Source organism: Notolepis coatsorum, assembly GCF_963971535.1.
Source record: "Notolepis coatsorum genome assembly, chromosome: 19".
Taxonomy (NCBI): domain Eukaryota; kingdom Metazoa; phylum Chordata; class Actinopteri; order Aulopiformes; family Paralepididae; genus Notolepis; species Notolepis coatsorum.
In genome coordinates, this window is record NC_140183.1 from 70,595,874 (window position 1) to 70,622,190 (window position 26,317).

The window sequence follows — 26,317 nt, forward strand, 5'->3', positions numbered from 1 at the left end:
AAGTAACTTGGATTACTTTTTAAAGGAGTAATCAGTAATCAGTAATCGGATTACTTTTACAAGTAATCTGTGGCATCACTGCTGCTAACCAAGGTATCCATTAGGATTATTCTAAGCTAACTAGCGATAGCTGCTAACCCTGGAAAACGGTCAAAGCGGACTCCACAAGACTAGTTCCATTCGTGAGGAAAGGGGCTGGGTTATATTGATAACGCTTGACAACAGAAGTTTAAACATAACTTCATATTTATTGGTTATTCATTTCTGTATATCATCCAATTTCCATCTCCGTGTGTCTCCATCTCCATCTCTTCCTGTTTACATTAGAGTGTGACGTCATCACCTACGGCAGCTTAGACGATCAAAACGCGAACCTAGAACAAAACCCGAGGGGGGGGGGGCTGGCTCTCTTGTTCATTCTCGCCCCCTCTCTCTCTCTCTCTCGCGCTCGCGCTCTCTCTCTACATTCAATGATTTAAAGTAGCCAAACGTTACAGACAGTATAAATACTAACTGGATAGTTGATGATATAAACATTTAATTTCATTATCTGAAATATTCTAAAATCATTAAGTCTGCTATAAGCCATTATACCTTTGTGTGTGATTATTATTTTCTCACAATAGTGTGTGTGTGTATATATATATATATATACATATATGTGTGTGTGTGTTTGGCTAAAATGGATAGAAAACACAGTACTGTGCAAAAAAAAGGCACCCAAGAGTTTTTATATAAATGGTCTTAGATGTAAATAATTTGTTTTATTAGTGTCAGTAGACTACTCTTAGTACATTTTCATTAAATTATTTTTTAAAGCATCTTCATGGTTTAATAATGCAAACATATGTTGCAGGGACTTATTATAATCATCATATTGGCGTGACTGTATGCATCAAAGGGTTAAATCAAGCATTTTTAAGTGCTTTAGAGGAAATGTCAAAATATCGCGATATATATCGTGTATCGCGATATGGCAAAAGAAATATCGCGATATCATTTAGAGGCCATATCGCCCAGCCCTAGTTCAAAGTCAAGCATCACAGTGATGGACGAGTGGAGAGATACAAATGCAGACTCGTCGCCAAGGGCTACTCACAGTCGTATGGTGCTGACTATGATGAAACGTTTTCACCTGTGGTACGATTCAGCTCTATTCGTACATTACTGTCCTTTGCTATTCAAAACAATCTACAGGTGCACCAGATGGACGTCGTAACTGCATTCCTTAATGGACACCTGGAAGAGGAAATCTACATGGAGCAACCAGAGGGCTACATCAAACCAGGGGAGGAACACCTGGTATGCAAACTGAAAAAATCGATATATGGACTGAAGCAGTCTCCTCGCTGCTGGAGCAAGGCTTTCACACAGTTCATGATGGAAATTGGATTCAAACAGAGCACATCAGACCCCTGTGTGTTTGTGAGATCAAGACAAGAGCTTGAGATATTCGCAGTTTACGTTGATGATCTCATTCTGATAACGGAGTCGACAGAGCATGAACAAGCTGAAAATGGCTCTCAAAGAGCGCTACAAGATGAAAGACATGGGTGAGCTTTCCTATATCCTGGGCGTCTCAGTGATCCGAAATAAGAACAGTGTATTTCTTCATCAGAAGCAGTACATTGAAACCATACTTCAGAAATATGGAATGGATAATGCAAATCATGTAGCAACTCCTGCTGATGGCAATGTCAAATTGAGGAAAAGTGATGGTGTCAGTAAGCCAGTGCACCAACATACCTATCAGTCAATGGTAGGAAGTCTGCTGTATGCTGCAATGGCCACACGACCAGACATAGCTCAAGCAGTGAGTGCTGTGTCAAAGTTCAATGCAAATCCAGATGCTTCACATCTGACTGCTGTGAAGAGGATACTTCTATACTTGAAAGGGACAATGAACCTTGCTCTCAAGTATGAGCAGTCAGACTCTGAAGCTTTGATTGGATTCTCAGATGCTGACTGGGCTGGTGATCAGGATGACCGCCGCTCAACAACAGGCAACATCTTTCTACTGTGTGGAGGAGCGGTGAGCTGGCTTAGCAAGAAACAGGCAACAGTTGCACTTTCAACAGCAGAAGCTGAGTACATCGCACTCAGTCAAGCTGCTCAAGAAGGTATCTGGCTGAGACGACTACTGAGCGATCTCGGAGTGGAGGCTACGTCCACAGTGATCCTGGAAGACAACCAAGGAGCCATCGCAATCGCGAAGAATCCCGTGAACCACTCCAGGACAAAACACAGACATTCGCTACCACTACATCCGTGAATGTGTGCAGAATGGGCAAATAGAACTGCAATATTGTCCAACAAATGACATGAAAGCGGACATCTTTACCAAGCCACTGACTAAACAGAAGTTTGAGTACCTTAGGGGAGAGATTGTACTTTTTCCTATTTAAATAGAGTAGTTGTTTGTGCTTGACAGGTGAACGCCGAACGCTGCCTGGTCAAAGCAAGTCTGAAAATATGTGAAAAAGAGTTCCAGTAAAAGCATTGTAAAAAAAGTTTTTCTTAAAGAAAAAGTTTTTGTTGTTTAAAGATATTTTTTCTTGACATTTCTTTTTATGAAGGAGGCTCTGTAATATTATTTAAATGCACTTAATGCCATTGTAAAATTAAGTGGGAGTGTTGTAATATTATTTAAAGGGACTTGAATGCCATTGTAAAATTAAGTGAGAGTGTTGTAATACAGTACTTTTACCTTACCACTGGATGGCACTATCAGTAAATACAACCTCTGCTTGTAAACAGATAATTAGTACTTCCTGTTCATGCTGTAAGTTGTATCTTTGTTTTGGTCCATGCTGTATGGTGCAACAAGCTAATAAAACTCTGGAAATATACAACAGTTTTAACCGAAGCAATACAGCAATACTGTGAAGAATTAGTGCAGAATGTTTTGTGTTGCTACACTAATCAGCCACTAGATGGCACTATTACTCTTCCACAGGGATGTGATTGTTGTTCAATTGGAGGATAGCTAAACAATGCCTAACTAACATCAACATCAGATCATCATAAAGGTTTGTTAAACCAAAGCCATGATTCTACTCGCTAACAAGATGCTGTCAATCTGACAAGTCTCAGATAGAGAGAAAGTCTATACTAACATGGTGTCCTGGAGGGGCTTCAAGAGGGACAACATATACAAGATATTGTTTGACTTTGTTAAGACACAAATGTGTGATGTCATCAGGTATAAAGTCTGGAGCATCTCCATGAACAATGATTTGGCGGACCCATAGAATGTTTTCATACCCAGATTATCTTTTTTCTGTGGTAGTGGTCTCAGTTCTGAAACAGAGAATGTACCTCTGAACTCAGAACCTTCCCCTGGGGGTGGCTGGGTACTGGGTAGAGTAGAGTAGATGTATTCAGGTTTGCCCCAAACCCACGGAAACCTTACCTACTCTTACTAGTTACGCTGCTGGCCAGTGTGACTTACTACCATAGTGTCTATACCTGTATCACTGTACATATTAATACTACAACTCTGTACATATATCTGATTAGCACTACACTCAGTAGTACTCATTTATATACTTTATACGCAGTTTAATCCCCTGTACATTGTTTATTACTATTGCACTTTACTGTTACATTTGCACTCTGGTTGGATGCCAAACTTATTTTCGTTGTACTGTACTTGTGCTGTATAATGACAATAATTTTGAATATAATCTAATCAATTTTAGATTATGGATTGGATTATGATCAGTCAGGTTTCCAGCACCATCAGCGCCACCCGTGTGATCAAATGGCAAAGTGTAAATTAGGTTAGTGATAAAGACAGCATGTTTCAAAGTGTAAATTATGACTAGTAGTAGTGATAAAGACAGCATGTTTCAAAGTGTAAATTAGGTTAGTGATAAAGACAGCATGTTTCAAAGTGTAAATTATGACTAGTGATAAAGACAGCATGTTTCAAAGTGTAAATTATGACTAGTGATAAAGACAGCATGTTTCAAAGTGTAAATTATGACTAGTGATAAAGACAGCATGTTTCAAAGTGTAAATTATGACTAGTAGTGATAAAGACAGCATGTTTTTCAAAGTGTAAGTTAGACTAGTGATAATGGGGGCGCCCCAGTGGCGAACCACATAGCGCGCTCAGCCGCGACACGGCCGACCCGGGTTCGATTCCCGAACCAGTCGTTATTTGCCGAATGTCTTCCCCCCACTCTGTCTCCCGTTCCTCCTCTATCTCTATCTACTGGACTGCCCAGTAGGAATAAAGCGATAAAACGCCAAAAAATAAATCTTGAAAAAAAAAAAAATACTAGTGATAATGACAGCATGTTTCAAAGTGTAAATTAGACTAGTGATAAAGATAGCATGTTTCAAAGTGTAAGTTAGACTAGTGATAAAGACAGCATGTTTCAAAGTGTAAATTAGACTAGTGATAAAGACAGCATGTTTCAAAGTGTAAGATAGGCTAGTGATAAAGACAGCATGTTTCAAAGTGTAAGTTAGACTAGTGATAAAGACAGCATGTTTCAAAGTGTAAATTAGACTAGTGATAAAGACAGCATGTTTCAAAGTGTAAGTTAGACTAGTGATAAAGACAGCATGTTTCAAAGTGTAAGTTAGACTAGTGATAAAGACAGCATGTTTCAAAGTGTAAGATAGGCTAGTGATAAAGACAGCATGTGTCAAAGTGTAAATTAGGTTAGTGATAAAGACAGCATGTTTCAAAGTGTAAATTAGGTTAGTGATAATGACAGCATGTTTCAAAGTGTAAGTTAGACTAGTGATAAAGATAGCATGTTTCAAAGTGTAAATTAGGTTAGTGATAAAGACAGCATGTTTCAAAGTGTAAGTTAGACTAGAGATAAAGACAGCATGTTTCAAAGTGTAAATTAGGTTAGTGATAAAGACAGCATGTTTCAAAGTGTAAATTATGACTAGTAGTGATAAAGACAGCATGTTTTTCAAAGTGTAAGTTAGACTAGTGATAATGGGGGCGCCCCAGTGGCGAACCACATAGCGCGCTCAGCCGCGACACGGCCGACCCGGGTTCGATTCCCGAACCAGTCGTTATTTGCCGAATGTCTTCCCCCCACTCTGTCTCCCGTTCCTCCTCTATCTCTATCTACTGGACTGCCCAGTAGGAATAAAGCGATAAAACGCCAAAAAATAAATCTTGAAAAAAAAAAAATACTAGTGATAATGACAGCATGTTTCAAAGTGTAAATTAGACTAGTGATAAAGATAGCATGTTTCAAAGTGTAAGTTAGACTAGTGATAAAGACAGCATGTTTCAAAGTGTAAATTAGACTAGTGATAAAGACAGCATGTTTCAAAGTGTAAGATAGGCTAGTGATAAAGACAGCATGTTTCAAAGTGTAAGTTAGACTAGTGATAAAGACAGCATGTTTCAAAGTGTAAATTAGACTAGTGATAAAGACAGCATGTTTCAAAGTGTAAGTTAGACTAGTGATAAAGACAGCATGTTTCAAAGTGTAAGTTAGACTAGTGATAAAGACAGCATGTTTCAAAGTGTAAGATAGGCTAGTGATAAAGACAGCATGTGTCAAAGTGTAAATTAGGTTAGTGATAAAGACAGCATGTTTCAAAGTGTAAATTAGGTTAGTGATAATGACAGCATGTTTCAAAGTGTAAGTTAGACTAGTGATAAAGATAGCATGTTTCAAAGTGTAAATTAGGTTAGTGATAAAGACAGCATGTTTCAAAGTGTAAGTTAGACTAGAGATAAAGACAGCATGTTTCAAAGTGTAAATTAGGTTAGTGATAAAGACAGCATGTTTCAAAGTGTAAGTTAGACTAGTGATAAAGACAGCATGTTTCAAAGTGTAAATTAGACTAGTGATAAAGACAGCATGTGTCAAAGTGTTTCATAAGGTGAGGTTAGGGAACATTATGCATGAAGATTTTATGCAACCATTTCTAAACTTGACAGATTTTTTATAGTTTTGGCTCTGTACACTACCACAATGAATTTTAAATTAAATATTCACATGTGCTTTAAGTGCAGACCTTCAGCTTTAATTTTGAGAGTATTTACATCCAAATCAGGTGAACGGTGTAGGAATTACAACCATTTCTATATGTATATATCGACCGCCACGTTCTTTCCATCGACGGCTACTCTATCTGACCCTCCACAGAGTTAAGGAGCCTGGGCATAATACTGGACACAACCCTCTCGTTTCAGCCACACGTCAAGTCTGTCACCAGGTCCGCCTTCTTCCACCTCAGAAGCATTTCCCACCTTCACCCCTCACTGTCCGACACCTCAGCGGAAACACTTATTCATGTCTTTGTCACTTCACGCCTTGACTATTGTAATGGAAGTCAAGTCAAGTCTGTCACCAGGTCCGCCTTCTTCCACCTCAGATGCATTTCCCGCCTTCGCCCCTCACTCTCCGACACCTCAGCGGAAACACTTATTCATGCCATCGTCACTTCCCGCCTTGACTATTGTAACGGAATCCTTCTTGGTGCCTCCAAGAAGGTTCTGGATCGCTTGCAGTATGTCCAAAATTCAGCTGCGAGGGTCCTCACGCGCACCAAACCCTGGCAGCACATCACCCCCACCCTGCAAAAACTGCACTGGCTCCCCGTCAACTACCGAATCCCCTACAAGATCCTCCTCCTTACCTATAAAAAAAAATCACTGCATGGGTTTGGCTCCATCCTACCTGACCGACCTACTCCACCCCTACACTCCAGCACACGGCCTCCGCTCCTCCAACTCCGACCTCCTCACCATCCCCCGCACCAGGCCTTCCACACTGGGAGACCAAGCTTTCTCCGTAGCTGCCCCCAGGCTGTGGAACTCCCTCTCCCCTTCCATCCAAGGCTCCGACACCATCAACCTCTTCAAAACCCATCTAAAAACACACCCGTTCACACTTGTGCAACACGGTGCTGCTCCCAAGTAGCCCACCCCCTTCACCCCCTTACTCTTTTTTTTAAGCTACCTATCCTGTTGTTTTTGTTTATTTTGGTGTTAGGTCGCATTCACACCAGAGCTGTTTGGTCCGCTTTAAATGCACCAGAATTTGTTTCCTCGGATAGTCCGCTTGGTTTGGGGTAGTGTGAAAGCTCATTCAAACTCTGATGCGGACCAAAAAAGCAAACTCTGGTCCGCCTGAAAACGTAGGTCTTGGTTCGCTTCCAAGTGAACCCTGGTGCGTACTTTTGTGGTGTGAATGCTCATCGCGGCTTAGCGTCGTTTTCTGGTATTAGACAGGATTACTCTAAAACTATACTCATATTCACCACAGTATAAAACGGGAATGTATAGATGAAAAAAAAATCTTTTTCACAAATTGAACGATAGATACTCTATGTCAAATGGGCAATAGTATTATATCCATAGCTATGATATATAATATAGTTTGAGCCCTGCAAACACCGCCACGTATTCGTATACTTTAAAGCGATGGCATTTCAACAGTAACAACAGCCCTCTAGCGCTGAATGAGTTAAGGAACGAAAAGTAATTGGACAATTGGCTGCTCAGCTGTTCCATGACCAGGTGTGTGTTCTTCCTTCATTATTTAATTTACAAGGAGCAGATAAAAGGTCCAGAGTAAATTTCAAGTGTGGTATTTGCATTTGGAATCTGTTGCTGTCACCTCTCCATAATGAGGTCCAAAGAGCTGTCACTATCAGTGAAGCAAGCAATCATTAGGCTGAAAAATCAAAACAAACCCATCAGAGAGATAGCAAAAACATTAGGTGTGGCCTAATGCTTGGTACATTCTAAAAAGAACGCACTGGTGAGCTCAGCAACACCAAAAGGCCCAGACCCCTTCACAACAGTTGGCCAGATCAAGAACACTCTCCAGGAGGTGTCAAAACAACAATCAAGAGAAGACTTCATCCGAGTGAATAGAGAGGGTTCAACACAAGATGTAAACCATTGGTGAGCCTCAAAAACAGGAAGACCAGATCATCGAAGTATTAAGGCCATGGTTACACTGGTGTAAAACAGCAACGTTCTATTTTCGAATGATTACGTTTGCATGTCCAAGTTAAAAAGAAACGCAGTTTTGGCAGGAAAACACGTTTTTCTAGTGGCAACGCTGAAAGGGTGTTTTCGTTTTGGAAACTCGCCGACAATGGTGCCATGTAATTTGCGTGAGCCGGATACGGAGCCGTTCTGCCCAATGCCCATGCGCAGTAGAGACTGACGCCAAATTCTCCCCTGGCTGGACCTCGACTCCGTCCATTAGTCCAAACATCAGAACTATTTCTGGGAGTCACTTGCAATATCACGCTATAATTAATATAATTCGCTGTCCTCCTCAGATTGCTTATTCATGTGTAACATGGACGGTTATTTCCAGTGTTTACAGCAGAGCTGTCCCAAGTAGCTGCGGCTACCAACGTGTTGTCAAGTTATTGTTATAAGGAGCCCAGTCCAAAACTACAACAGTCTGCATACCCTTAACAATTGTGTGTATTGAGCCGTATTGTACCCATTCTGTTAAATAAAATGTTCATCCATTTCTACTAGCTTTAACGTTAATAGCCTCGATGCTAACTATATACATGGAGAATGCCATTCACATTGGCATGTAGCTAACAACACCGGATATCTTTTTGTGAGACTAAACTATCCGCTCTTGGTGGTAAATTATGTTGATGTTGGTTTTGTTTCATCAACAAATGAGGCAGAACACACAGTGAATGTATCCGTTTTAGTTTATTGCACTTTTATTGCACTTTGTTTTCTTGCTGAAAAATAAATGCTACGTTGCTAAATGGCTAACCCGAGGTATTTAAAGATGGTGACTTTGTTGTTTTTAAGCAGGAAGTGTAGTGAGCGTTCAACCTTTTCTGATTGGTTGAAAATGGCCTTCATGTTTGAACTACATCGCCACCTACTGCTTTGGCATTGTACCAGGGTTCGAAATTAACGGGGGCTTGGGGCATAATGCCCTTGAAAATGGACAAAATGCCCTCGAAAATCAGTTAAGGGGGGCACAAAATGCCCCCCCGACAGTTTACTAATTATATATATATATTTATCCGGTAATGGCGCGTCTGTGTATCGTACGGTTCAGATGACGCGCAAATTAAAAAAAAATCATTTGGCGGAGGTGAGCACTGGCTGCTGCAGCAGCAGCACTGCAGCTGAGCCAGGTGCTAGTCAGTTTGTGTACAAATGGCAAGCACAATCTAAATCAATCTTCATTACGACTTTAAAAACATAGCCATTAACATTACATAGGCATACACACATCTTGCCATAGCGTTAGCAGTTTGTACAAAACAACGCACGTTTTAACTATAGAATCAGCCCGCGAGGTAATACAGTCAACGAAATGTTACCGTAGCTACTAGCTAGCAGAGGAGGAAATGGGAGTCTGAGAGGCGGGGTGTTTAAAGACAATGATAGGCGTTTATTCAACATCCAAGAAGGCTAACATACAACTGTGTTTTACTAACTCCAACCGGGACTATTGCCGCTTTCCCACTGCATGCCATCACCTCCTAACGTTAGCGGAGCTACCGGAGCTGATAATAACATTGCCTGAGCTGAAGGTGAGTGACACTAAAATGTCCGTGGGGACCTGGCGCCAACCCATAGATAGTTCCAACTCGGAGGTACTTCCCAAGGTGGGGTCCGGGAGGGGGGGGTTCGAGCTGGAGCATATGTGTGTAGGTTTTTAGATAACAGGTATTAGGGGTATATCTTATATAAGACAATTAACTAAAATGTGATTTCATTGGATGTGCTCTGACAATTAATGCTTGTATATATCTTATCGTGTGTTGTCATGTTTGTTTATGTGTTTGTTTAAAAAATAATAAAAAAATAAAATACAGATAGTTCCAACTCACCGAATTACGTAATCCACCACAGTTGCACTCAATATTTAAATAATGTTAGTCTAAATAAATGTAGACAGATACATAATAATTTCAAGCAGAACACAAATCTTTCCATTAAGAACTGACAATCAGGGAATTTAAACATGGTTGACATTGTTTTTTTGTGTTTATATTAAAGAAAGGAAAGTCTAGTGCTGGCTGAGCATATTGTTTGTTTGCACTAAGTTAATACTACAAATGTAGCCTATATTTTTCAGTCAGTTCGGTCTTTGTGTGCCAAACATTATTTAAGGCTGTAAACACTGTAACACTGTAAACTTTTTTATTTATTTTTTTAATAAATGAGAAGCATGTTTAGATTTGAGTGTTACATTTTTTTTTATAAAAATTTACGTATATCGAACCGAACTGAAAACCGTGACCCCAAAACCGTGATACGAACCGAACCGTCCATTTTGTGAACCGTCCCACCCCTACCGTTTATCATAAAAATTCAGTGCCCCCGAAATACAAAATTAAAGCCCCCGAAAATCAATTAAGGGGGGCAAAAAAAGCCCTTGAAATTTTTTTTTTATTTCTAACCCTGCATTGTACTACATGTATTTATTACATGGCGTTTTCACATTCGCCGAAATGCTTGCTTGTGATTGGTCAACAGCCCCCCGACTGCGGTCATTATGTTTCAATAATGACCGCAGATTTTTCAATAATGAAAAGCTAAATGAAACTAAATGAAATGGCCCTAGTGTAACCGCAGCCTAAAAGTTACCATTTTATTTATGCATTGTTAGTTTGTCCAATTACTTTTGGTCCCTTGGAAAGGGGGGGTTGCACATGTAGAAACTGTTGTAATTCCTACACTGTTCACCTGATTTGGATGTAAATACCCTCAAATTAAAGCGGAAAGTCTGCACTTAAAGCACATATTGATTTCAAGTCCATTGTGGTGGTGTACATTGTGGTGGGGAAAAGAACATGAATCCTCAGTATCACCTATATAACATCTGTTATGGAAATGTTATCTATGTCTATACATCTGTGTTACAATATGTATTCTATCTCTGTACAGCTTGACTAGTAATGACCAACTAGTATAACAGTCCAGACACTAGGCTACAGTCTGTGTGTGTCTCTTTAAAGACTCCAATGTTATGGGAGCTGTAGCCAAGGATGTGTTTCTCCTATGCTAAGCCATAACAAAAGCTATTGAGCCAGTCTGTTATTGATTTCCCTAACTGGGCCCATTTTGTTTACCTTTTTGTCATATCTGGAAGTCATTTCATGTGTATTTAATTGTATGTCTGACCAGGGCTCTGTCTCACTTCCTGGTCAGACACCTGTGTACACTCTGGTTCTCTGATTTGGAACTGAGCATTTTTCCTTGTATGGCCATATGAGGGAATAAATCTATGATCATTTCTATGCAGCTTGGACTCAGAAATTATTTACTGCCTCTCACCTTCTGCTCCTATAGTAATTTCCACAACACATCTTTCTCAATGAATTGTCTATGGAGCAGCTTCAGACTTACATAATACTTTATGACATCACAAGTTTGAGTTTAAGCACTCTAGTTTTGGGATTTGGGAGTTGTTTGAGAGAGTTGTTCACTAATATATGTGGACTATCTTAGACCAGAATAACATGTATGAATTCTTAAAACTAAGGGCGTAGTTCCCCTGTTAAGCCTTAAGGTCCCCCTATAGGACCCCCTGCTTTTCTTTATCATAAATCGATCAATAGAGACCGTATTAGATCCCCAATTATCATATCATGGGGTATCATTGGAAAGCCACACTCATTGGCTACAACCCTGTGCAAAGATTTTCGAGATCGCCAAATGATTGACGGAACTAGAGCCCCGGGAGTCAGGGGTGGTAATGTGTACTTTTGCGTACTTTGGGGCACGCCTCACATATCGGCATGTAACTCGAGAACCGCTGAACGGATTTTGTCACCTGAAAGGGCAATCGACAGGCAACAAATAGGGCTTTAATTCTATCTATATATTGTATTAAAAGAAATGCACACCCGAGCCACTAGAGGTCAGCAAAGAATCGTCCACACTTGGATGTTAAGAGGTTAATGTTTAAAAAAGAAATATTGTAGCAAAGAGTAAAGACCATAACCCTATCAAAAACAGTAGTCAAAGTGTATATTTTCATTTTACCGATGTTTTATACGATTTATCGGAAATACGAATTTATCGGAAAATGCTAATTATGGTAAAAACCGCAAGGAAATTACTAAATCCAGATTCAACCCTGCCATTGGAAAGAGGAGCATTTTCCCTATCCATAGATGTATGATTTGGCCATAATAAGGTCAAGGTCAAGTTCAATGTCAAATATGAATTTATAATTAAAATCGATTATCATTAATTACTGTATCTACAAATCCTTCTGTTTAATCATCTTCCCTTTATTCATTTGCTTAGATTTTTTGTACACATGATCTCAATAAGGTGGTGAATGAGCTCAGTGAGCATTTTCTCCTACCCGTATCAATTTTTTATCAAAGATGGAAAAATCATAAATCATAATTTATATTCTCCTTTTCTTCATTACAATTTACTCAGCCTAGTAACAGACACAATATTTCTGACACTGGAAATACATACCCCCAGGTCCCTAGATGTTCCTAGATACCAAGAACATGCAAATTGACCTTGCAGAAGTGGAGCAATCTTCCATTTACTTAGGCATGTACCTTTAGGCGAAAACGGTCTACAGATTAACCCTTTATTCGCCAAAGGACGAGTTTCCACGTCATTCTCCGCCATGCGTAATCTGTCAATGACGCCGTAAGGCGTCTTTGAGATCAATATTTCAAAAATCTGTGATGGCAACCATATTTTACCCACGGAGACTTGGGATCTCCTGTTGATCTCCTCTCAACTCTCCAACGGTTCAAGAGTGCCATCTGGTGGCCGATCAGCGGATCGCCCAAACAGGAAGTGACGTGGTGCTCATCCATATTCGGTCCGGGCACTCGCTATCGTTAGCGGGACTCTAGCTCGACACACTGGACAGCGATCAGTTGCCAATAACTCGATAAACAACATGATTTGGACGTATATACTATTATACAACCTGGAAATGGATCGCATATATCAACATCCCATAATCGAGAACTTTCTGCTCCACGCGGACCACCCAACGGTCAGAGGAAGATGCGGTAAGTTTCAGCGTGTTTGATTATTATTAAACGTATAAACTGCCGTGATCTATGTATCGCCGTCAGAGGAAGATGCAGTAAGTTTCAGCGTGTTTGATTATTATTAAACGTATAAACTGCTGTGATCTATGTATCGCCCATACTAAATAAATGATTTAACGTCGGCCACAGACTTATAAACCCCCCCCCCCTTCCGGTCACCAGCAGATGATGAGGCAGGACGTTTAGGACCTTGTACAATTGAAAGTTTTAATATGACGTCAATCGGTATCAAACTACATTTGATGATGCAATATATGTATTTATAGCTATAACTCGTGTTCTGCAGAATGCTGCAGAAAACGATAAAAACATATTTATACTTTAGACCGTATTTTAGTATGAATATGTGAATGAAAAAGTAGAACGTTGCTACATCCTAAACGATAGATACTTGACGTTGAATAGGCCATAGTAATGTCAATTTAGCAATACAATTTAAAAAGTTATAGCCCTGCAAAGAAGGGGAACATCTCCATAGACTTATAGTGGTGGCAGAGAGGGGATTAAGATCAGAATAATCCCTGGCAGATAAAGGGTTAACATTAAGAATCACATTGCAAATCTTTAGTATTTAAAAAAATTATAATAATTACCTACTTTTTCTCCTCCTTTTTCTGTGATTTTTCTCCCATCCCAATTTCCTCTCGTGCCAATTCTCCCTCCCATGTCCTGATCGTTGCATGTGCCCCCCACTGGCCGGTCGTAGGGAGGATAGAAGCCCATCACATGTCTCCTCCGATACATGTGGAGGCAGCCAGCCACTTCTTTTCACCTGCCAGCGCGGACTCTCATTGGCGAGGTGTAACATGTGGGAGGCTCACACTGCCCCCGCCATTTCCTGTCTTTGCTGTGCAGGCGCCCTGACCGACCTGTAGGAGTCGCTGTTTACGACCAGACTACCACCCATCGACTCCCCTCCCGCTGACTCTGCCAATTGAGTCAGTATGACGGCCGGCCCAAGCCGGAGGCAACGCTGACAGCCGGATTCGAGACCGGTGTCTCTTGCGTTGGTGACAAGCGCAATGTCCGCTGCGCCACCCAGCCGCCAATCTTTAGTATTTTCTATTCTGAAACATATTTTTGTGGCTCCGTGGCAAGAATAAAAAGGTTTTGTTTTGTCCACTGTAATAATAAGAACAAAAGATTGAAGAGCCACCTGTCGGCATGTAGCTCCTCCGTGATCAGCTGATCTTTCCTCTTCCTGACCCTGGGCACCACGCTCTTCCTGGCATACTGTCTCTCGAGAGGCGTGGGGTCACTGGCTGACACCATGTCCTCAATGTCGTCAATCAGGGAGTCACAGGCCGACGGCATGATGGGAGTCTGGGAGGGAAGAGAGAGGGGAGAGAAAGAGACTTGGTTGATGTTGTGTTATTTATTTCTCTAATGCTCATGCCATGGGGGGGGGGGGGGGGGGGGAGGCAAGGCAGTCGCAAGGTAGCTGTGGCGGTTCCTTTTCAGATTTCAGAGCTGCGTCGAACCCCTAACCCTGTCGTACCGAGTGAGTTACAGGACCATTAATGGGTTACACTGTGAAATTATATGGCAGCCGAATAACCCACTAAGCAAATGCATGCGTAGTGAATAGCTCAAACAGCATGCCTAGTGAATAGCTCAAACAGCATGCCTAGTGAATAGCTCAACAGAGCTCTTGGAATGTTAGTGTAGCTCACTTTCTGTACATGAACATGCAAACTCCACACCGCTGCCCTGGTAGGGTTTGAACCCATGACCTTCTTGCTGTGAGGCAACAGCGCTAACCACTGTGCCACCGTGCCGTCGTAAAGAGCTCACACAGACATGTTATGACTAGGGATGGGTACCGAATTCGGTACTTTTGAGGTACCGAACCGAAACACGTCGGTACTACCGAGTATCGAATCAAGTGAGAAACCGGAAGAAAAAAAAAAAAAATTACCTTTTTCTTTTCATGTCAACGTTCACACGCACAATATATGCTTACCTAGGATTTGACTTGATTCAACAACAAAGCAGTCGGAGCAATGACAAGCCGAAAACTGTCGAAATTGTAGTTATTTGAAGTTTGGATTTTTTTTTACGACTGATGTAGGTAAATAAAATTTCTTGAGACTAAAGTACCGAAAAAAGGTACCGTTGGGTACCGGTATCGATTCACAGGTACCGGTATGTGAAAGGTACCCATCCCTAGTTATGACCTCAAAAACAGAGCCTTAATCATTGTCTAATGTCTATGACAATGGTTCTCAATGTGGGGTCCGGGGAACCCCAGGGGTCCTTGTGGGGGTTCCAGGGGGTGCCCAGCTAAATGGGGAATAGTTTCCTTTCACTAATATTTTTTTTACAAGAAGTTATGACAATGAGAGTGTGTATATATTACTATATATTCTATGCTCTCTCCTCTGTTATCTCTCCACCTATAGCAGGCTATTAGACAGTTGTGGAAATCTGGATTCAATCGTATGTAACAGCAAATATATTCCCAGATGGGGGGTCCCTGAGACATAATCTTATCAAATGGGGGTCCCCCTTTTACAATGGAATGACTACATACACGTTTTCAGTATGGGTGGCTCCAGTGGGAGTCGAACCCCTGACCCTGGCAGTGTTAGTGTCGTGCCCAGTGAGCTACAGGACCACATACAATTGTCCCCAAAAGCCAGAAGATGAATGGGTTCGAGACTGTGAAATTATATGCAGGCAAATGACCCACTAAGCAATTGCATGCCTGCCTAGTAGGGATGCCCCGATCGATCGGCCACCGATCGTTATCGGCCGATAATCAGTATAAATATGCGATCGGTGATCGGTGATAATGCTTTATTTTCGCCGATCGTCAAAACCGATCTCACTCGCTGAGTTCTGTCTCAGACACCCACAGTGCTGCGGCGTCTGCTCCTCCCTCCAGCACGCATGTAAACCAGCGTTTCCGTTAGCCGGTAATTACCGGTATTTGACCGGCAAAATATGTTGAAGTCCGAATATTTAAATCTCTCCGGTCATAATGTCCGGTGAAAATAATTCCTCTAAGCACAATTTTATTATTTGAATTGTATTAAAATAGGCTAAAATTAAATAGCCTATGCGATGAACGAAACAATCATTACATTTGTTTCATTGTTGCTTCACTCTGATAAAGCGCGGATGGCGCCGCTCAGATGTGAATCTTTTTTTTCTTTCTTTTTTTGAGCCTGTCTGGCCACCATAACGACAAACAGCTATACGAGCGAGAGAGAGAGATGGCCAAACAAGCTAAACTTAACAAATATTTCATGAAACCAAGCACAAGCAGGTCTAATAATAATGACATTGACAACGAAGATGAGTCTTCTGAACTTGAAGTCACAGAGACCGCCGATGCCGTGGTGGCTCCCGCGGAAAAGAAACAGAAATGTCGAGCGTTCAGGCCCGAGTGGAAAGTTAAATTCTCCTGGCTGAGGTGCGACATTATAGTCTAGTAGTCTAGCCTCTATGATGTACGAGAGATAACATTGATTGAACGTACACAAAGTACACTTTATTGATTGAACCACAAAGAGCATCCCCAGTCTGCTGCTACCGTTGCGAGCCTCGCAGACGTCCACCTGTTCCAGTGGGGATATATCAAAGTCGAACCAACCAGACGACCCCGCTGTTCTCGCAGGTACAAAACGGATAGGCACAACTAGAGCTGCCGCGGTATTGATATTTTCCTCACCGCACGAATTTGCGCAATATTTCCTACCGCCGCGGTAATTACCGCACAGTGCGCACAAAAAAAAAAAAAAGTTTGAATGAATTTTTTTTTTTTTTAGTAGTCTACTCTTATAGCCTGCCTCTAGTCTAATGGCGCTTTTCCACTGCATATTACCTACTCGACTCGACCCGCTTTAGGCACCTGGTACTTCGTTCCTTTTCCACTGCAGCCAGGTACTACTCCGTTTGGGGAATGGGGATGCAGGCGGGGCCGCCGCCGCTCGCTTGTGTACACTGAAAGCTCCGTGGTCATAGATGTCCGAGGGCTTGCAGCAAGCCAGAGTTTAACACAGTTTCAATCAATCAATCAATAACAACATTAACCAGACTCTCGTTGCGTCTATTCTGCCAAAGCTAACGTTACCTCTCATTGTGTATTCTACCAAGCAAACCCGGGTTTAACGTTGTTACCTCTCGTGTATATCGGCTGACTGTAGTATTAGGCTAATCACAACAACAAACTTAACACATCAGCGATCTTGTTGTGACACTAAACTCTCCGCTCGGTGGTAAATTGGGTTGATGTCGGTTTTGTTTCATCAATAAATAAGGCAGAATACACAGTGAATCCATTCTTTTTTGTTTATTGCACTTGGTTCTGTCGCAAACAAATCCTGAATGAAATGCATCCTTAGCGAGGCAGTAAAGATGGCGGCGCGGCGTTCTGTTTTCGTTCAGAGGCTACAAAGTGTGACGCGTCGAGTAGGGGGTATCTGCAGAGCCGCAGAGCCAGGCTGGACCAATAGGGTCGCTTGGAACCGAGTAGGGTATATCTGCAGAGCCGCAAGCCAACTTTATTATTATGATAAAAAACAGTGGTGACGCGGTATTCAGCCTAACTCTGCGGTGAGCGTGATGCAACAGCGATACCGCGGTAATGCGGTTATCGCGGCAGCTCTAGGCACAACGAGAGACGGGGTGAGTGAGTGTTGACATTTTTTAATCATATGCAACTGTTGGTTGACTGCCGTGTCACATAGTAATGCATATTATTGATTATAACTAAATGTAGGCTATAATGAAATCAACAAATGCGTTACGAGCATGTGGCTCGTCCTCTCTGCATGTGGCGACGAGCTAGCAAACGAGGCAATGTGATGATCAACTACAGTTTGCTGTGTGTGAAGTTGAACATTATGATATGTGTGACGTGTCTGATACAACGAGGTGAAGCGATGTCGACTCGAGATTCATTTGGGGGTGCGTGTGACAGCTGCTGCAGTGCGAGCCTGCGGGGCGGGAGCTTGATGCTGGATTAGTGTATCGCACTAACTTGGGAGGCGAGAGATAGTAATTTGATTCTGCAAATCAATTTCTCATTCTTCGCTTGATGTAATTAATACAAATGTGAAATGTCCAATATAACGGAATTCGTTAGCTCATAAAAATGTGATTATAACAGACTGCTGTTTAAAACTCTGACCGGAATTTCTCGAATATGTCCGGGGATAGAAATCTTGCAGGACACCCAGACCGGCACGAATATGTTCTAACGGAAACGCTGATGTAAACACGGGTCTAGTCTAGTCTAGTGGGACGGGACCTCCCTGAGCTAACGTTAGCTACCGTTACAAAATGACCCAGTCAACCATTCACTTCCAGTCCAATACATGATGAGGCATTGTCTAACCGAACGGTATCTAGCCGGCCAGCTACTGATAGCTCCTGACATCAACAATCGCTCCAGCAAGTCTAGTAGAGACGTGTATGATACCTCCGCTAGCTCACGTTAGCTGACGCCAGCTCACTGTTCAAAACGAAATGTCCCACTGAACTAAATAGTTCACTGAGGCGCTGTATCAACGTTATATAGCCGGCCAGCAGTAGCCACAGATAGCTCCTGATATCAATGTTTTATAACACTCATTCGATGCGTATTCGAGCTGAGAGCATGTTGTTGAATGTGATCAATAGGGTCCAGCTGCAGCTCCGGAGAATCCTGGCCGTAGCTGCAGGCTACTCGAGTATAGGTCCAGCTGCAGCTCCGGAGAATCCTGGCCGTAGCTGGAGGCTACTCAAGTGACAGTGGAGCTTGTTGCGTGGTGGCGATGTCTCGCAGATAATACAAGTACAAGTCTAATTATATAAGATATATATTTTATTAAAAAAAATATAAAATGTATATAAAATAATTTTGAATATTTTTTTATCAAAAACGATCGGTATCGGCCGATATGGCTCACGACGATCTGTGATCGGTATCGGTGGCAAAAAACGTGATCGGGGCATCCCTACTGCCTAGTGAATAGCTCAACAGAGCCCTTGGAATGTTAGTGTTACTGTAGCTCATGGTTGCATGTAACCATTGATAACTACTTCTGAAAGAAAATGTCTAATTTATGTGCAGAGGTTGAGTAGGTAAAGCACTGGAGTGCCAACGCATGATATTGTACCTCATTTATAAATGTAATAAGACACCAAATTATTGTTGATATTCTTATATAGCAACACATAGCAACCATTGATTTCTCCAACATGGAGGACAGATGGGCATTCTAAACCTTCAATGCAAGGCCTCTATTGATAAATGAAAGGATTGGCGTGTAACGATTGGCCTCAAAGGCCCTAAAATCAAGACTACAAACATCACAAACCAAACTGGTCAGACTAATGCTTGACCTTACTCCTAAAACCCACCTCACCCCTGCCCATTTTGACAACCTAGGATGGCTTAGAGTAGACGACAGAGTACAGCAACTTGCAATGGGCCTGGTCTACAAGATACACTACACCCCTAAGGTACCCATGTACATGTCAAAATACTTCCCAAAGGTCAGTGAATTCCACGACCACAACACCAGAGGGAGTTCCACAAATCATGTTCAACCCAGATTCGGCTCAAACAAGGGACTAAACACGTTTAGCAATTATGCCGCCCACAGCAATGTGGAACGCCCTACCCACAGCCGGAAAATAATGTGAATCCCCCTACCCTCCTTCAAAACCGCTCTCAAACTCAAAGAGCACCTACGGGTGGCTGCAATTAGAAACTGGCCCGGGTAAATGTCCAACCCCCCCCCACACACCTACCCAACCCCCTCCAATGTACAGTTTCGTCCCCTTCGAATGTATATATTTTATTTATTTATGATCTCTTTCTCTTTAACAGTACTGTATATTTGTATGTCTTGCATGTCATAAATATATTGATGAAACACTACTGTATATCGTGTATGTCATAAATGTCTTCTTGATGAATTGAAAATGGGGGACCCTGATGTAAACAAGACGAAAGTCTTTCTCTGGTCTGCATTCCCTTAACAATTGTTTGTATTGAGCCGTACTGTATTGTACCCATTCTGCAATCTGTTAAAGTGAAAAGTTTTCATTCAATAAATCAATCAAATCGAACTCTACTTGCTGCAACACTCGACCACATGGGGCCACATTCATAACAACAACGTTTCCCGCGCTACTCGGTTAGACACATGTATTCTGAGCAATTCCACAAAGCTAAATAAACTGTCAAATGTAACAGAATAACAGTGACAGCAAGCAACCTACACTTACACGTTATGCATAATATACTAATACAGTAGCTAACATGGCCCTGGCTATGTAGACGTTGTGCTGTCAAGACTCATTCTGTACTGAAACACGTACACCACGACATGATCGCATATCCGACACATTCCGGTTGTAATGCGACACAATATTGTAGAAGATTTTGCTCAAACGTCTGTAGATAAAGCTTATTGTCCTGGTGTGTGTTGTGGATAGTTAGCTAACTTTATGTAACTAGCTTCGACAACATTAGCTGTTTAGCGAGAGCGGGCTATAATAGAATGCACATAAACTATAAAAAGTAACGGACTGCTTAACCTAACTTAGTTATATAGTACTGCATTTATTAGACATGAATACAATGATGTCCAATAAACAATGACAGAACGCAAACTAACTCAGTGGCTCGCTACGTGGCTAACGGTACTAGCTTGGTAGCTCTGCTGCTAACGCCCCACGTGTGTGTGTTTTGGTCAGGTGGACAGCCAAGAACATGTCACCTGCTCCTCACCTGTGTTGCAAACTGGTTATTATTGAGCTTAACAAGAGATTCCGCATTTAGGTCGACCTCGAAAAGGACTACAGCTGTTGTTTCACTACCAAATAAGAGTTGTTGTTGTTATGGCTCGCACTGCAGTCGGCCATACTTGTTTGACACCCTCTGACCTCCGTAGTGAGACGGTGTGGAACTAGGGACAAACTGAACGCGTTACCTAAACATAATGTGAATGAAAACTTTATTGATCAGATTTCAGAATGGGTACAATACAGTACGGCTCAATACACACAATTGTTAAGGGGATGCAGACCAGAGAAAGTCGTTTGTCTTGTTTACATCAGGGTCCCCCATTGTCAATTCATAGTGACATTTATGACATAGTAGTAGTAGTAGTTTATTTTTTCAGTCATCATCACACACAGTACAATAAACATCATCATTTATCAATATTTGATTATTTACAGTGACTGAAAAGGTACAGACTGAAGCATAGTGCTTATATGTGCCTGTCCTATATTCTTACCAAAAAATAAAAATATTTAGACTAAAAAAGTATTCTAAAAAAAGGGGGGAAAAAGCAAGCAAAACTGTATTTTTCACCCTTGTTTTCAAAAATAGCTTTACAAACCTTTTTCTTAAAAACCAAAATCGAATAACTAATTCTTAACTGTAGGCTATATCCGCATTGTTCCACAAGTTAACCCCAATAATAGAAACACACCTCCTTTTAATCCCTTTCTTAGCTTTTTGAACAGTAAATTTACAAATATCTCTCAAATCATATTTTCTTTCATGTGTTGAAAAAAACCTTTGCACCCCATCTGGGAGTAACTTTGCTTTAGCTCTGTACATTATTTGCATCGTTTTATAGGCAACCAAATCATTAAATTTCATAATATGAGACTTTATAAACAATGGATTTGTGTGTTCATAGTAACCAGTAAAGGTTCCGAATGGCCCGCTTTTGCAGTACGACTATTGGATTTACTGTATTTTTAAATGTCGACCCCCATACTTCCACACATTAAGAAATGTAAGGAAGTATACGTGAGCAGTAAATTATGTGCAAGGCTTTGTAGTTTAATATATCCTTACATTTATACAATATTGCTACTGACTTAGATATTTTTCCTTGAATATAGTTAACATGTTGTTTCCATGTTAATTTCTGGTCAATAACTACCCCTAGAAATTTTATCTCAGAAATTCTTTCTATTTTTACATCACATATTTTTAACTCTATCTCCCCCTCTATTTATTTTCTATTACCAAAAACCATAAATTTAGTTTTCTTAATATTGAGAGACAATTTATTAACATCCAACCAAGTTTTGAGAGTTTCAAGCTCTCTTTCAATATCAGGCAAAAGTTCCTTTAAATTACTTCCTGAGCAATATAAATTTGTATCATCTGCAAAAATAACAAACTTTAACAGTTCAGCAACATTGCATATATCATTAATATAAAGTATAAATAGTTTTGGACCTATCACAGATCCCTGAGGTACTCCACAGATGACCTTCCTAAATCCTGACACAGTGTCATTAATTTGCACACATTGCTGTCTGTTTTCCAAGTAGCTCTTCAGTCAAGAGTTAGCTATACCTCGTATCCCATACTTCTCCAGTTTTCTCACTAATATGCTGTGATCTATTGTATCAAAAGCCTTCTGTAGGTCAATATAAATACCAATAGAACACTTGTCATTTTCAACTGCTTTAGTTATTTCTTCTACCATCTCCATCACTGCATATGTAGTAGTTCTATTTTTCCTAACCCCATACTGGTGTTCACTCAGTATTTTATATTTGCCAATGAAAAGATCCAGTTGTTTCACAAATAGTTTCTCTAATATTTTTGAAAATTGAGGAAGTAGGGACACTGGTCTATAATTGTCCATTTGATGTTTATCTCCATTTTTATATGTTGGTATTACCTTTGCTGGTTTCATATTATTAGGAAAAACACCTCTTTGAAAAGACAGATTGCATATAGGTCAAAGGTTTTACAATAGACTCAATTACTTCTTTAATACAACATACACAACATACATGACATTTATGGCATAGGGACATACATGACATACTGGTATTTAGTACTGTTCCATTGGTGACATTCAAGGGTACTACGACTATGCTTGCACCTATACCAAAACACCTCAAAGGCACTAAAAACAAAATTACAAACTGTTGAAGTCAGAGGCTCTGTGTATAGGATTGTTAGTAATTGTATAACTGCATATATAACTGTTTCCACTAGAGGGCGCTCTAGGCGGAGCCACTCAGGAACACCACCAGGTGGCGAGTATAAATATAGATGTCTCCTCCCACTCTTTCTCTTTCCCCCCAGCCTCTCAGTGAGAGGAGAACTCTAGAACTGCTGCTCTGCGATGTGAATAAATAAACCACGCCAGTTAAAGGCTAAAGATAGAAACCATGCCTCTTGACCACATTATTGTCGCCCTATAGCCGGATTCTGTCAACAGGTTATGGGCCCAGATAACTCCGGGGCGAAATAATAAGGGTAGCAAGCTTAGCTAAAGTATAGGCTAGGTTAGCGCCGGGAGCACCGCGTGGCTAGACGCTAGGCCAACAAGAGCTAAAGCTACGCCTACCACCAACAAAGAGGATGGAACACAAGGGAAGGGGCAAATGGCCCTCATTCAATGGAAAAGCAGAGGATTACGAGCTCTGGAAAGAGCGCATGCTATGCTGCATGCACGGTGCAGGACTGAAGGAGACGATCCTGGTAGCCCCCACGGGAGACCTGACAGCGGAAGAGCAAGCCCTGGACGACCAGCGTAACGCAGACGAGTACTGTGAGTTAGCGCCACTGCTCGACGACACCAGCTTGGGGCTGATATTCCGCGACACTAAAGACAAAGGCCGAGAAAGCCTGGAGGTGTTGAGAGAGCATTACATTGGGCGAGGAAGACCCAGAGTCGTGGCCCTCTACATAGCACTGACGACCCTGAGGAAGGGGCACACCGAGACTGTGACAGAATACGTCAACAGAGCGGAGCAGATCACAACGCCATTGAGGAGTGCCGGAGAAGCACCAAGCGATGGGCTAATGATGGCGATGATGATGAGAGGACTACCGGAGCTGTACAAACCGTTCACACTCCTGGTAACACACGGTTCAACGGACATGACGCTGGGACAGTTCAAGGCCAAGTTAAGAAACTTCGAGGCCTCAAAAGATACCCACCCGGCGAGGGGCGGAGCTAGGCGAACATGGAGTAGACGTGTTTCACGTGAGCTCCCTTCTACCGTGCAGAATATACGTTTCTCCCCATTAGTCTTTATTTTATTTTTATTTGTTTTTTGTCTGCTTGTTAAGTCGTCGTGTTTCAACTACTGTCGTCGACTTTCTGCGATGTCGGTGGTGGAAACCAGATCCATGAGCGCCCCAGCCAGCAAACCACCACCGGGCCTGGCCGCACCGTCGCCCGGTGTCGGTGAGATAAGCGAAGCTGTGCTCTCGGTCATGACCAAGCTCCATGCAGAATCTGAGACACGCTTCGCTGAAACACAAAGGAAAGTGCTGGCGGATTTTTGTGATAACCTTCATCGAGAGATATCAGAAGAAATAAGGTTGGCGGTCGTCCCGCTGATAGACAAGATGGAGTCGCTGTACGTTATCTCCTCGGCTAATGCTAACGAACTAGCCGAGCTAACGACGGAGGTATCATTACAGGGCGAGAAGATGGCGTATCTAGAGTCCTCCCTGCTGGCTAGGCAGGCTGAAGTTGCCAAACTACAGTCGGTAATTGTGGAAATACAGTCCCGGGAGAGACGCTACAACATCAGGATTGTTGGAGTACCGGAGGGCAACAGGGAAGGCCGTCTCTCTGAGACCATGCCGGAATTGCTGCAAAAAATACTGGGGAATGACGTCCTCCCCTCCCCTCCCGTCTGTGAATCGGCCTACAGAGCGGGCAGGACCACACCTGGTGTGAACAAGGAGCCGAGGCCCATCATTGTCAAGCTGAACAGGCTTCAGCAGAGGGAACTCATCATGCGGTCGGCTGGTGCCAGAAGGGGTAATCTAAGGCTTGGCGATCACAAAGTGGCCATTTTCGAAGACTTTACACCGGAGGTTCAAGCACAGAGAGGCGAATACAAAGTGGTCATGAACAGGCTATGGAAACTAGGCCTGAGGCCCACGCTATTCGCTCCCGCGAAATTATCTGTGTTGGATAAGGTCGATGGTCGGCGTTCATTTTGGTCGTTGGCTAAAGCGAAGGAATATCTCGAGGGGATACCCGAGACTGTAGCTTGATAACTATATCGGGTGAGTGACTTGGCGATGTGGGCCTGAATACATTGTTAGGGCCGGCTATTCACAAACACTTGCTGTCATGCCCAGACATGCTAACTGCCCACTGCCCATCCAACTAGCGGGGCTTCCCAATGACTTCTGTTACTTGCTAATGCTGACCTCATGGTCGTACTTGTGTATCGCCTCTTTGGAAGCTAACAAGCTAGCTGAACAATGTACATAACAGACTCTAACGTGCTTTCCGGATTCATCACTAGCTTACGCGCTAGCCTCGGGCTAGCTAGCGGGCTGCGTCTAACGTCTGCACTGATACATTCGAGACCCGTTAATATTTACGCACTTTGGTTGTTGTTGCTGTTTAAGTGTCATCGGTTCGCACAATTCAACGGTGATCGGGTCCTTAACTAACTTCTTGTATGCTTTTATTTTTATATCCAGGCTGTTTTGAGCTTTGGGCTCCGGTAGGAGAAGATCGGTTGAATATATATATAAACAATATATGATAACAGGTTGTGTCAGGTATTGCTTATTACCATCCCCATCCCCGGGTTAATGAATGTGTTTAATTCTATTCTTACAAAGGTTATGTTGAGTTATTATATAATAATGACTATTTTTTCCATTATAGTTATCTCATGTTAGGGCCAAGGCTCACGGTGGTTTTCGACCGATATCTTTATTGAAACAATATATGATAACAGGTTGTGTCAGGTATTGCTTATTACCATCCCCGGGTTAATGAATGTGTTTAATTCTATTCTTACATAGGTTATGTCATTCCAACCGTTGTGCCTGTTCAGAGGGGCTGTTACAGGTGTGCACTTTGACCATAACCCCCTTTTTTCCCTTTCTTATTATTGTCGTTGTTTAAATGACATCTGTTTGCACAATTTACCTGTGATCCGATCCTGCCTTAGACTATATGCTGGTATGCTTTAATTTAATTTTGTTTTGAATTTTCCTTTATCCATTTGTGCTATAACATTGCGACGTTGATGCGCAGACTCGGAAATAGATGGTTGCAGGGGTGATGTTGAGTTATTATATAATAATGGCTATTTTTTCCATTATGGTTATCTCATGTTAGGGCCAAGGCTCAGGTGGTTTTCGACCGATATCTTTATTGAATTTTATTTTTATTATTATTATTTGTGTTTATTGGACTAGTGGGGGTTTAATCAGGGGTTTATCTAGAGGGGGGTCGGAGTGGGGAGCGTCTTATTGGATCCATGACTCCAGTGGGAAATGATAGGAAGATGACCATCCTTAGTGGATGGGGCA

The 26,317-nt window shown here is 41.9% G+C and overlaps 1 protein-coding gene across 1 annotated transcript in view; it reads right to left on the bottom strand.

Annotated features, from left to right (window-relative positions):
* Positions 1–20,901, bottom strand: part of cdkal1 (CDK5 regulatory subunit associated protein 1-like 1) — a 773,897-nt gene extending 752,996 nt beyond the window's left edge. The window contains exons 1-2 of the mRNA XM_084335967.1: positions 20,765–20,901; positions 14,192–14,358 (exon numbers count right to left, since the gene is read on the bottom strand). Of these exons, the coding sequence (XP_084192093.1) occupies positions 14,192–14,349 (158 nt within the window). The 5' untranslated portion in view covers positions 14,350–14,358; positions 20,765–20,901. The remainder of the gene's footprint in view (positions 1–14,191; positions 14,359–20,764) is intronic.
* Between the last annotated feature and the right edge of the window lie 5,416 nt (positions 20,902–26,317).